The sequence below is a fragment of the Hyperoodon ampullatus genome, assembly GCF_949752795.1.
Source record: "Hyperoodon ampullatus genome assembly, chromosome: 10".
NCBI lineage: Eukaryota > Metazoa > Chordata > Mammalia > Artiodactyla > Ziphiidae > Hyperoodon > Hyperoodon ampullatus.
This window is the reverse complement of record NC_136923.1, coordinates 9778753-9791876: the sequence shown is the minus strand read 5'-3', so window position 1 is coordinate 9791876 and position 13124 is coordinate 9778753. Positions and strand designations below refer to the sequence as shown.

The window sequence follows — 13124 nt, the reverse complement described above, 5'->3', positions numbered from 1 at the left end:
TCTTGTAAGGGCCATTGTGATTATACTGGGCCCACCTACATTATCCAGGATAATCTCTCTCATCTCATGACCCTTCATTTAATCATATCTGCAAAATCTCTTTGCCAAGCGTGTTGACATTCACAGGTTCTGGGGGTTAGGACTTAGACCTACCTGGGGAACCATTTTGCAACCTACCACAAGTTCTGATTTTTTTTTTTAATAGGCAGAAGTGTCATAAAAGTCTGTGCCTGACATTTGTAAAATAGTGTGGAGTTCCTTTCAGCTGCCCCTGTATCCTGCCTACATGCTGGACCCTCTCTTCCAGCAGGGGTAACTTTCAGCCCAGGATTGCAACTTCATACGCCTCTTGTCACCCAATATATTGTCCCTCTTTCTGGCCCCTTTTATTTTTAACATCATTCCTGTGATGAGTGATCGTTTGTGTGGGATCACTCTCAGTGTCATGCCTGCTTCCTTAGTGTAGACACCCTTTTTTACTGTTTCAAGCGTTCTCTCTCCTGTCCAGTTAACGTGCCTTAGTTCTTCTTTCATCCATGTCATCAATGCAAATACTACATTGGCCCAAATTCTGCAGAAGCTAATGACTACTAGCCAGATGCAGAGTTCTGCCACCATTAGAAGCTGACATTGTTGTTGTTGTTGTTGTTGTTTTGTTTTTTTGCGGTACGCGGGCCTCTCACTGTTGCGGCCTCTCCCGTTGCGGAGCACAGGCTCGGGACGCGCAGGCTCAGCGGTCATGGCTCATGGTCCCAGCCGCTCCATGGCATGTGGGATCCTCCCAGACTGGGGCACGAACCCATGTCCCCTGAATCGGCAGGCAGACTCTCAACCACTGCGCCACCAGGGAAGCCCAAGATAGACATTTTAAATAAGACCCAAATAGAAAATTGAGAAAGAATCCATTGTTTATTAAGCATTCACCAGGCAAACTGCTAAGCATTTAAGACTGGTTATCGTTAAAAGCAAATTAGAAATAATGAGCCAAAAATATTTTTAAAATGCAGTGAGTATTCAACCATGTATGTAAGTGAACTTTTGAGCTTGTTTTTTGATTCTCTTGTATTTCATTTTTAAAATGTATTTATTATTTCTTGAAATGATTCTTTATTGACCACAATTTAGTGTTTGAGGGACACTAAAATAATAATGACAACAACAACAAAGCTTAATATTTTCTCTTGAAAGTAATGCATTTGATTGTTATTCCTTAAAAGAGAGGACAAAGTATATCAAAATATTTTAAGATATTAAAAAACTGAGCTGTTCAAAGGGGGAAGCAGGTTGTCTTCCCATCTTTCATAATTAGCATTCGCAGACCATCGTGATGACTTGCCCAGGAATTTCAGGGGGCATCTTGGGGGAACCTATTAAACAGCAAGGCTACCTCCTAGCTACCTTGTTCATCACCAGGTCTCCAGACCATTACCCAGGAAGCAAGAGATAGAAGGAAACTCGTTTAACTCTAAAATCTGTCTTTGTCTTGTCTTCACCAGGCAGCGCAGGCACCCCAGTCATGTTTAACAAGAATGGGGACGCTCCTGGGCGTTACGACATCTTCCAGTACCAGACCACAAACACCACCAACCCTGGTTACCGCCTGATCGGACAGTGGACAGATGAACTGCAGCTCAATGTGAGTTTTGCTTGTTCCTCTTCCGTTGCTTTTGTGATGAATGAACAGACTTTTAATATGCACCCTGAGGCAGACGTTTCTCGTCTGTATGTTTGTGAGCATCCGCAAGTGAACATACAACTTGTTACGGGCATCAGCAGGGACTGATGACCAATAATAATAATACAGCAATGATAACAATGATGATGGCGCGGATAGGAAATGTGTGTGTGGTTCATGCCTGACGTTATACTCGGCAACTATGTGAATCATCTCGTTTAATCTGAGGCTCTGATTGCTTTACAGACAAGTTACCAGCTAATACTTTAATACTTTGAGGAGATCTTAATCTTGGTTAAATTATTTTTCCCTTCTGTCCTTCCTTCCTTCCTTATTTGCTGGTGTTTTTCTGTTTGTTTGTTTGTTTAGTTTTTTACTGAGTCACTTTGGCTTATACTGAGAATCTCTGGGTAACATCAGTGTTAATTTCCATAACCACTCCTTCTTTCTGTAAAGCATGACCTTGAGTGAGCAAGCACTTCCTTGTGCAAGGTTATGTCAAAGTTCACTAGCCAGAGCCCATTAGGAAGTCATCTGTAGTCAAACACAGTTAGGTTTCTTTAACTCGCTGCATGAAAAACAAGCTCCTGCCACCAAAGCTTCTTCAGGTTGTAGGAGTTCAGATGGGATTCACTGTAGAGTTTGGGCTGCGTTGGGTGTTTCTAAGAAAGTTTCAGGAAGCAGGGATCAGTTTTGGGTTAGGTCATCTTAGGAAGTAGAGACAATTTGATAACTCAGCGTCTTGGTGATTTTGATCTAGGAGGTGAGACGACAAGAGCTGGGCAAGAATCATCACTAACAAAAAAACAGTAGACACTTATGTGAACTGGAAAAGAGAGATGTCTAGTTATGTGAACTGGAAAAGGGAGATGTCTAGTTATTTTTGTGGTTGTAGAGCATCCTTGTTTGTGTCTAATTTCACACATGATGGCAGAGTGACCTTGTTTTGTCTTGTTCCACCATCATAATGGAGTGGTCTTGTGTGATTATCATTTACATTCCCCTGAAGTGGTTCTGTTTGGAATATGCCTGCCTAGGTGTTAGCTGACAGCTTTCCAACCACCTTTTTAAGTTTTTTTTGGTCATTTTTTTAATATTTCAGGTTCAACATTCAATAATGTGCTTCTAATAGTATTTACAATGCCCTGTTTGAAATTAATGGTTAGTTTAAATGAATATACCTAGTCTTCCCAGGGAATAAAGAACACACGGGCTAGGTTCCCTCCACCCTGGCTGGGCCCAGCACAGCTGGAGCTCAGCACACCATGCATCCCCTGCTTTTCTTCCCCTCCTGGGAGAGAACTTAAATAGGCCAGGCCTGAGCCTGGTGGCTGAGGTCCTGGAGCCTGGGGGTGATGGCAGAAGTCAGAGCAGCAGGGGTGCTGCAGGGCCTCTTCTGCTGAGATGTGCTGGATCGTTTACACTTCAAGAAGTTCTACAGCAGGTCCTTTGATGTGGCATCAAGCTTGAGTATGACATTCACTAGGGATATCATGGACAGGTATATTGGGTAAGCCTTATAAATCAGGTAGGGCTCGCCAAGGTCCACAGATCTACTTTGAAATAGTAATATACACAAACACGATTTTCTTGTGTCCGGCAGGGCCCTGCATTATTATGCGTTCTCCAGAGAAACAGAACCAATAAGATAGATAGATAGATAGATAGATAGATAGATAGATAGATAGATTATAAGAAATTGGCTCACAATTCTTATGAAGACTGAGAAGTCCCAAGATCTGCACTTGGCAAGCTGGAGACCCAGGAGAGTTAATGGTGTAAGCTCCAGTCTGAGTGTGAAGGCAGCAGAAGACTGATGTCCCAGCTCAAAGGTAGGCAGAGAGAAAGAGGATTCTCTCATATTCAGACTTTAATTCTGCTCAGCCCCTCAGATTATCTGAGGTGCACATACACTGGTGAGTAACTGCTTTAGTCAGTCACCAATTCAAATGTGTATCTCATCCAGAAACTCCCTCACAGACAGACCCTGTATAACATATAACCAAATACTGGGGCACCCCCGTGGCCTCATCAAGTTGACACATACAAAGAACCATCACAGGTCCTATCCCAGAAAAGTCCTTCTAATGCCTCTTCCAAACCTGGAAATTATGCCATTAGCCTTTATTGGTGTACGCCTTAGGAGGCACTTTGGAAATGATTGAGATCAGGGCTTTTTGAGAGTAGAATGCAAAATTGATGTCTTGGGGGCAGTAGAGCTTGGGTCATGATTTTTAGAAGAAAGGATTGTGCATAAATGGGGGATTGATGAAGCCATGACAGGATGTTTACCTCCTTTGTACATTGTCCTGCGTGGCTCTGCTTGTATCTCTCCTGTTCTTTCTCTCTCAAGGTCCGCCATCCCAGTGAGCTAACAGGAAGATTATTCTTTGTTTGGTTTGTATTTTAAGCTTTATATGAATTGTATCTTGTTAGCCATTCAACAAGGAGGTTTTTTTGTTTGTTTGTTTGAAAGCACCTGTCATGTGATAAGCATTGTGGGAGGCAGTATGTACACAGTGGAAATCGAAATAAACATGGTCCCTGTTTGCACATAATTGAACATCTAGGGCAGAGTTACATGGTAAACAAGAGATATGTGTGTGGAAATTCCCAAGTGTGGTAAGAGGCAGGCTGGGAGAAGGAATAATGGAGGTGGAGAGGGGCCTACTGGATGAGGAGCAGATGATGGGGGGAGAACGACTGATCCACGGAGCAGGTCAGGAGGCGGACACCACCGTGGTATAGCTAAGGGAGGGGACGGGGAGGAGAAGTTAGGGCAGTAGGTAAGAGCCAGAGCAGGCAGTCCCTTGTAGGCCATGGTAAATATTTCTAAAATTTTATTCTGAGTGCATTTCAAAGCCACAGAGAAGTATTAAGCAAGGGAGTGACTGGATCAGAATTAGGAATAAAAATTATTTTGTCTGCTGAGAAGGTAATGAATAGCAAAGGGCAAGCATGGGAGTGGCAAGACCAATTAAGAGTGCACTGCAGTTGTCGAGCTAAAATAGAATGGCTTAGTGAGGGGTTCTCAAACGTCAGTGTGCAACATAGCCATCTGGAAGGCTTGTGAAAACACATATTGCTGGGCCCACCCACAGAGTCTCTGATTCAGAACATCTGGGAGTGGAAGGAGGCCCAAATATTTGCCTTTCTAAGGAGTCCCTGTGTTATGCTGATGGTATTTACTTTGAGAACCACTGGCTTCGAGAGTGTGGTAATAGTGGAGATGTAATGAAATGAGTGGAAACACACACACACACATATATATATATGTGTGTGTGTGTGTATATATATGTATATGTAAATCTATAATTACATATATATCTTATAGGAAGAATAACATAATTTAGTGATGGATTCAGTACTGGGATTAAAGGGAAAATAATACTGGGTTTGAAGGAAAAATAATCCAGAGTGAATCCCACGTTTATAGGTTGAGGCCATTTGGATGCTATAACAAGAGATTAGGGAGACCCCTGGGAATGGGAGGAGAAAAATTGAGAATCCCAGTTGAGTCTTCCCAAATATATGAAAGCCTAATGAAACGGATATAAATCTGAAGCTCAGAAAAGAGTTTCAGGTCATAGTTACAAAAAAAAAAAATGTAAGTTGTTAATCTATAACTGGCCTTGAAATCCATTAGAGAAAGAGAGAGAGAGAAACTGTAATAGCAGAGAACCCAAGGCCTTGAAAAACCTCATAGAAAATGACACAGTTCCAGTCCAACTACTCTAAACAGCACCCAATTTAAAAGATTCTGTTTCATTTGCCTGGCAAGTTGGGCTGACCATAAATACTTTGGACTTTTGTTTTTGTTTATGGAAGCTAGACCAGGGATGTATGCTTGACTTAGCACTGAATAGGAACATTTCTGATTCTACTTTGTCATGCTGAGAGTGGTATGGCAGGAAGAGCAGACAGGACCACGAGTCCTCAGCTGAACCCAGTAATTGAGGCTCAGGATAGCATGCACCTTAAAGGTACAAATGGCTGAGCCAGGAACAGGACAATTTTAGACCCGTGAAGGGCTGGGTTAATTCAGAGGGTGGCCACTGTGATAAGTGGCCTTGGAAAGAGGTTACCATGTTAATGCCTTTTATGGGCTCCTTAAGATACTGTAAAGTCCAATTTGAATCACCAAGAGAAAACTAAAATGGAGGTAAATGCAGTGCTCAGAGGGCACTCCACCCTTCTCACTGAAGACCCGGGCCATAGCCCATAGCCTATCCAGTGGTTGGTATCCTGTCCCTCCAACATCACCGTGCTCAAGATATTACTTTCCCTCTAATTATTCTGATTCACTTAAAAGTTCTGTGAGAGTGAATTTGGGGCAAGCTTAGTTTTGTAGGTTTGCTTTCTCCTAGTCAACGAAATAAAACAAAGTATGTCACGTAACAAGGGTACTTCTCATTTACAGACTTGGGGGTACTCTTTCAATCCCCAGTTAGATCATCTCTAGCAAATGGAGTTTTCTGGAGAGCTTTCTCTGTTGTCAGTAATTGCAAATGAGTTTCTTAGGTAAGAAGTCAAGGTTTTAGAGTCTTATAATCCCAGGGCTATAGACCAGACTGCTTGCCATTCTGTACCCGATCCTCTGGAATGTAGATGCCTAGGAGTGCACTGTGTCTGTTACAGAATGCCACCCTGAGCCCTCACTGGCGGAGTAATAGCTGTAGGCCCTGTCTCCTCTCAGGCTAACACATGACCGCATGGTTTGCTACTACAATATTTCTGCACCAACAAGAATTCATCAGAAGGAAATCATTAAGAGCAAAGCCATTCACTCTCCCACTTAACCACCCCTACAGAAAGAACCCTAATTTATTTTCTCAGGTTTGTACAGTATGATGCAGAGATTCCAGAAAAAATTTTTCCTGGCAGAGAAGCAGGCAAAGGGATAATGCAACCCTATCCATTGCTCTTCTGCAGGGTGTCAGGAAGGATGGAGCTCCTGGAGATGCTGGGAGAAACGAGGGGCACGTCCCTGCCCTTGGAGTTCCCAGAATAGGATCAGGGCTCTGTAATTGATAAATTGCATTTACAGCATTTAGATAGGTTCTGATTTAAGGCACTGACTTATATTTGAACTGGAATTTGAAGGATAAGTAGTAGTTCCCAAGATGGAGAAGAGGAAAAAATATTTTAAAATGAATAATGCAGTCCTGTTTAAAAATTGGAATGGGGAATATTTTGGGAAAAAAGGCAAGAAATGAAACGTAGATAGTTTAAAAACTTATAAATTTATAATGTGAATAAACTCTACATCTGTTTTGCATATTAGAAACAAAGGTGACTTCTGTCATCTTACAGTTACTTGCAATTAGTAGGAAATTTAGATACACCTAAAATGTTCTTTTTTCAAATAACTGACATTCTTTAAAATCCCAAATTGTTGATTAAAGTTAAAAAAAAAAAAAAAAACTACTCTTAATGGGCAGCTTCCTACAGTGAACTGCACACTCTCTTAAGTGGAAGGTTGAATAAATATCACTTAACCTCTATTGGCACCTCTGTCATCTGCCCGTATGTGGGCTAGTCCAACTTTGTGATCTTCTGAGGTGTGGGGGGCTTTTTAAGTGATTTGTTCCCTGTTGAACTGACTTTCCACCTAGGGACTGAAAACTCCTAAAAGAATCTATGTTTTAATTATTGTTTCATGTACCTAGTAGAACTAGTATCTGGAACACGGCAGCCATTTGGGCTTGTTGTTGTTGTTAATATATAAAGACATGTAAAATTAGCACGCACTCTTTTTAATGGTAGACATTTTCTACAGAAAGCAGCCACAGCACACTTCTTCCCTCTGGGAAGAGCGCCCAAGCTTCTTTTAGCCATGTGGTCTGCCCGGTGTAGTTCCCAAGTCCAGGGGCCACACCTGATTTAGCTTAAGCCAATCACCGTGGCCATAATGATGATGGACGGTAAACTGTCCAATCAGGATGAACCACTGGAAATCTGCCAGCCAATCCAACACCTCCTATTGGAAGTGGGTGTGGCCCTCAGGAGCCCCAGGGAGCCATTTGGAGGCCACAGAGCCAGGAGCTCCAGGGAAAATGAGGCAAAACTTAGGGAAACTAGGTGGAGGTGACATCCTTTGAGCCCTAGGAAACCTTTACTGGAAGCCATTTATAGCCCCTCTGGATTGTTCCCTTATCAATGAATGAAGGCGACTTAAGTGTGATAACTTTTCTATCTACTATCTCATTCACTACAGCAATCCAAAATGAAAAAACAAAAATGTTTTTGTTTTAATGTGCCCAAATTGGGGGAAATAAAATGTCAGCCTACCCTCAATAAGCAGAATTTTTTCAGATTTCATTAAACTGAGATGATAAAAAATTAATTTTAAGAGTTGTGATTTTGTTAAATATTGAATCTTTCACCCCAGGTAGAATTTAGGCTTTCACGCGTGTTTAAAGACATAAAAAGTACGGTTGATTGCTGCAATTACTGTTTTATCCAATTATCTCTCCCCAAATCAAGACTTGCTTACAGTGCCCGTAAAACTACTAATCACTCTATTGTTTCATAATTGCAACAGTAAAAATGTTTTAGAAGTCCAATCACACTCCTAATTTTCAATGTACTGCGTGAGATATGGGGTAATGGATAGCCATAATCAATGCTGACAAAGAGAAAAATATGTAAGTTGTCAAAATCTAGTACTTCTTTCAGCTTCAGTGTGAAGGCTTCTTTTACGGAATCACTGTATTGTTCATCATAATTAATGGCTCATATCTTATAATTTATAGTTTTGTTATCAATGATTAAGGCTACAGGTTTGCAGCTAACCTGATTAAATGGATCTGAGTCTCAGCTCTGCCACTTACTAGCTGTAAAGCAGGATTACAATAGTACCAATTTCATAAGGTTATTGTTAGAATTAAATGTAGTACTGTATGTAGCACACTTAAAACAGTGCCTGGCACATAGTAACTATTCAACAAATGTTAGCTACAACAGCAACAGTAACGATAATGTAATATCCTTAGTTTATCGCCTCATCCATAACTGTTGAAAATGTCAGTTTCTAGTACTCAGCTGTATTTTTTTCTTCTTTATACCGCAGCACCTAGCATAATACTTAGCATGTAAAAATGGCTTGTTTTATATTAAATAGATGAGTAGATAAGCAGACAGTTGAATTATGTTATAAATTACTTAGGGCTGGGCTTGTCAGTTTTGATTTGTCAGAATTCCCAGTGCTTGTTGCATGAACGGATGAGAAGATGCATCCAGAATTCTACTGCAGTCAGCAATTCCATGTGATTCAGGGATCCATTCAAGACCTTGGTTTACCAGACAAGTTTCTTAAGAATTTTACAAGTGGTCTGAAAGCTGGCTCACACTGCAAGGTACTCTTTTGGTCTCTGAATGATAAAGCCAGTCAGGAAGAAAGGAGGAAAAGGGATAAAAGAATTGGTTTTAATTTTGTTCCAGTTGTTCTTTAGGTTTAGAAACCTATCTGTGGCTATCTGAGAACACAGAGTGGGATTATTATTCTTGAGGGATCAAGCAGCAGAGTCAGTGGCTACTTTTGTGTTGGTGAAAGTGAATTAATTCATAATCACACCATTAACACTGGTCCCATCCGCTGCCTGCCTGCCTCTCTAGGTTTTAATGCTGCATTAGAGAAAGGGTCAAAACAACAAAGGATTTAGGGTCGTGGGGCTCTGGTTTATAACCATGGTCCTGCCCAGTCCCTAGGTCTGTGAACCAGGACAAGGACAGCCTCTCTGACAAGATGGCATTTAACCTGAGACCAGAGCGCCAAACGTTATTTCCGTTTGTCAGCGTCTCTAAATCTGTGATATTTTACACAGGACATGTACCAATCCGGTAGAGTATGTACTGCTTTCCAGTTGTCAGCCAACTTGACACTAGAGATCTCAAACAGAATACAAACAGCAGGTGTGTTTAAAAACTTAATTCCTTGCTAATATTTTAAGAATCAAGAAATTTCATAAGAATGACTATATTTTTGGCTTTTCTTTTGAAAAATCAGATCAGACAATAATATGCCTTTGTCCCATGCAGTAACAGCTAATTGGATCTAAGTAGAGGCTTCCCACTTCAGACACGGTGTGTGTTCTCCATGTCACCACAGACCCCACTATCCCTTACTGCCTGACACCCCACTAACTCCACCCACTCACCTCATTCCTTACACCCACAGGCATCTCATTTCATTCACCTCATCTAGACTTAGAGTAGTTTCTAACTTATCTCCACTAATTTGGTTTCCACGTATGCTTGGCTTTTTATAAATGGTCTCTGGGAATTGTTTTCTAAAAATCAACAATAATATAGTGTTAATGAACCAAAACAGCCATAAGTATGTAATAATGTTTTTTTAAAAGGGTCAATAAATACAGCCTGAAAAAGAGAACTGCTTTAGTGAAGATAATGCTTTTGTGTGGAAGCATATATTTGTACATATTCTGAAACAAACTGAAAATGAAAGAAACCAAGATCACCCTTGTGTTGTCAGCATTTCTTCTAGTAACCAATGATGTATAACTGTGTTCTGTCTATGAACGTCTGGAAGATGAATAGTATTTATAATTATCAATATGGTTTCATAAACATGTGCATTACAGAAGCCTGACCCCCATTATTTCTCGTTTGCATTGTAGGCGTTCCAGCAAATCACTTCTTGTTTATTAATATGTGCCTATGTTCTGTGGGGAAATTGTTGAATTTCATTACTCACTGTGTTTTGGGCTCAGGCAAAATACATTTGAAGGAAGAAATGATAAGAAGGATGAGTTTAGAGAGCTCAAGTGTTATAACAGGGATTCTCACCTGTTGTTGCCACTCCGAAATTAGAAAAGGAAAGAGATGAGTTTATGTAGCTTCTGCCTAACTGTTTACCCTGGGAAGCCAAAAATCTGAGGATGTCCTGATGGTGTTAAAATGAAAATGTGGGAATCGGATTTGAAGTGTTTTCAACCCACCGTGAGATAGTCTTATAAGGTAGGACAACATCGAAAGCACAAGTTTTGAGTCCTATTTCCTCAGATAAAGCAAATCATTTACTGTCTTTGAACCTCAGTCCCCTTGTGTATTTAAAATCGAGTCAGGTCAAGCAAAACAGCTACTTCACCAGGACCCTTTGAGAATGAATTGCTATACTCCCCCGATAAAAGTAAGCATATGAGATTCATGGTCATACTTCTTGTCATATTTCTTGCTGCCGTAAATAATTACCAGAGGGACTTCCCTGGCAGTCCAGTGGTTGAGATTTCGCCTTCCAATTCCAGGGGTGCAGGTTTAATCCCTTGTTGGGGAGCTAAGATCCCACATGCCTCATGGCCAAACGACCAAAACCATAAAACAGAAGCAATATTGTAACAAATTCAATAAAGACTTGAAAAATGGTCCACATAAAAAAATCTTTTTTAAAAAATAATAATTACCAGAAATGTGGTTACATAAAACACCACAAATTTCTTATCTTGTGGTTCTGTGGGTCACAGGTCCAATAGGGATCCCACTGGGCTAAAATCAAGCTACCAACAGGGTTGTTTCTTTCTGGAGCCTCTAGGGGAGAATGTGTTTCCTGCCAGGTCCTTGGCAGTATTTAGTTCTTGTGGTTGTGGGACTGAGGTCTCTGTTTCTCTGCTGCCGGCTTCTCCAGGCCGCCTTGATGCATTGGCTGCCGTTCATTCCTCGAGTCCCTCTCATGCTTCCAAGGCTTCCTGTCTCCTCTATTGCAGTTGCATCTCTCACTGACTCTTCTGCCTTCCTCCTGCGCTCGCTCGAAGGGCCAGTGGGATTACATGGGGCTCACCCAGATAATCCAGGATAATCTCCTTATTTTAAGGCCTGTAACCTTATTCTATCTGCAGAGTCTCTTTCGCCATGTAATGTAACATATTGACAGGTCAAGAAATTAAGATGTGGAAATCTTTGTTGGGGGGAGGGGTTAGAGGGGGCAGATTATTTTGTCTAACCACAGTTCTGTACTACATAACTTTGCTTTTCGATGAAGCCTATAAAATCCATATTACGTTCTCAACATTCTTTTTAAAATTTTTTCTTTTTAATTTTAAAAAATTTTAATACCCCTCTATCAGTGTCATATTTTAGTTAAATATTTTTTGTACAGATTTGAGAGGTCACTTTCCATTTACAGTTATTGCATAATATTGCCCATATTCCCCATGTTGTAAAATACATCCTTGAGTCTATCTTAGAGCGTTAACGTTATTTGTGTAAACAGATAAGAATTGTATGCAGTTTTCTTAAGCATCTTTAGTATCTAATTGAGCTAATCTGTTTGAGAAATGTTCTAATCACATACCTGGAAAAGTCTGGGGAAGAACCCTGAGTTAAGAACCCTAAATTCATGATAAGTAGACAGAATCCCTCTCAAGTGAGGGGTTGGGATTGAAGATTAACAGAAGAGGAAGTGATGCCAATACCATAGGAGGCTTAGCTAAGCTACAAGGGAAAGTTCTGATGACCTCCAACGTTTTCCTCTTTTAGCCTCCACAATCCTGAGCATTTTGCTCTCATTGCATTATTTCTCTTTAAATGACAAAGCAGAAATGCAGAGAAAGAGAATAGATTGGCATTTCCTGAAACAGTTAAACATAAAGTTGCCATATGAGCTAGAAATTCCACTCTTAGGTGTATACACAGTTCTGACATTCTCTGGTCTATATAAAAGGTCATAGAGCAGTAGAACATTGTAGCAAATAGCTTGGAATTTGCAAGTTATTGACTGTCAACTCCCTGACATGGCTACCAAAATTGCCTGTTGATATTGCAAAGTCACATTTGTAGTTCACTGCAGTAAGGGGGCTACCATCTTGAAAGTCTTGGTAGAGTCTCAGGAGAGAGAGGTCAAGGGCAAATCTTTTTACAGTTTGGCTGTCTGGAGTAAGGGACTTTTTTCAATGGGGGAGATTTGATCAGATTTGGGCAAAGTCTGTGATAGTGTAGTTTTGAATCGGTGGATCCAGCAAGGAGGATTTTGAAGCAAGTCTTTTTGCGAAACTCTTGTTTCATGAGAGGATTTAGCCCAGTTGAGTGATTATTGGTCCTGAAAATGAGCTATTTACCCTGATGGAAATGTTTTCTTTTCTTTTTTTTTTTTTTTCCGAGAATGGGGTGATACATTGTCAAAATGGATGGATTTTCAGGAGGTTCCTAAAACAAACCTTGAAAAATATTTGTAACTTTTATCTTCCTGGGTAAGAATTACTTTGGATTGTAGAATCATATTAGTACAGACAGTTTTACTTTCCTTGATCCTATTAAGCTGCGTGGTTGCAGGCAAGCTGTTGTGAGCAGGTAATCAGAGTTAGAAATCTTTAGTCCCTGATAAACTGGCTGTGTGCAGAGCCATCCTCAATGGAGTTCTGGGACACATAGTGACAGGCTACTTGGTGGCATCAGTTTTACCCACATTCAGGGTTCATTCTTGGTCAAATGTCAT

The 13124-nt window shown here is 40.7% G+C and overlaps 1 protein-coding gene across 2 annotated transcripts in view; it reads left to right on the top strand.

Moving 5' to 3' along the window:
- Positions 1 to 13124, top strand: part of GRM7 (glutamate metabotropic receptor 7) — a gene marked incomplete at both ends in the record, with an annotated part of 809284 nt that overhangs the window by 528587 nt on the left and 267573 nt on the right. For both annotated transcript variants that reach the window (XM_079713568.1, XM_079713567.1), the window contains one exon: positions 1497 to 1636. In XM_079713568.1, the coding sequence (XP_079569694.1) occupies positions 1497 to 1636 (140 nt within the window). The remainder of the gene's footprint in view (positions 1 to 1496; positions 1637 to 13124) is intronic.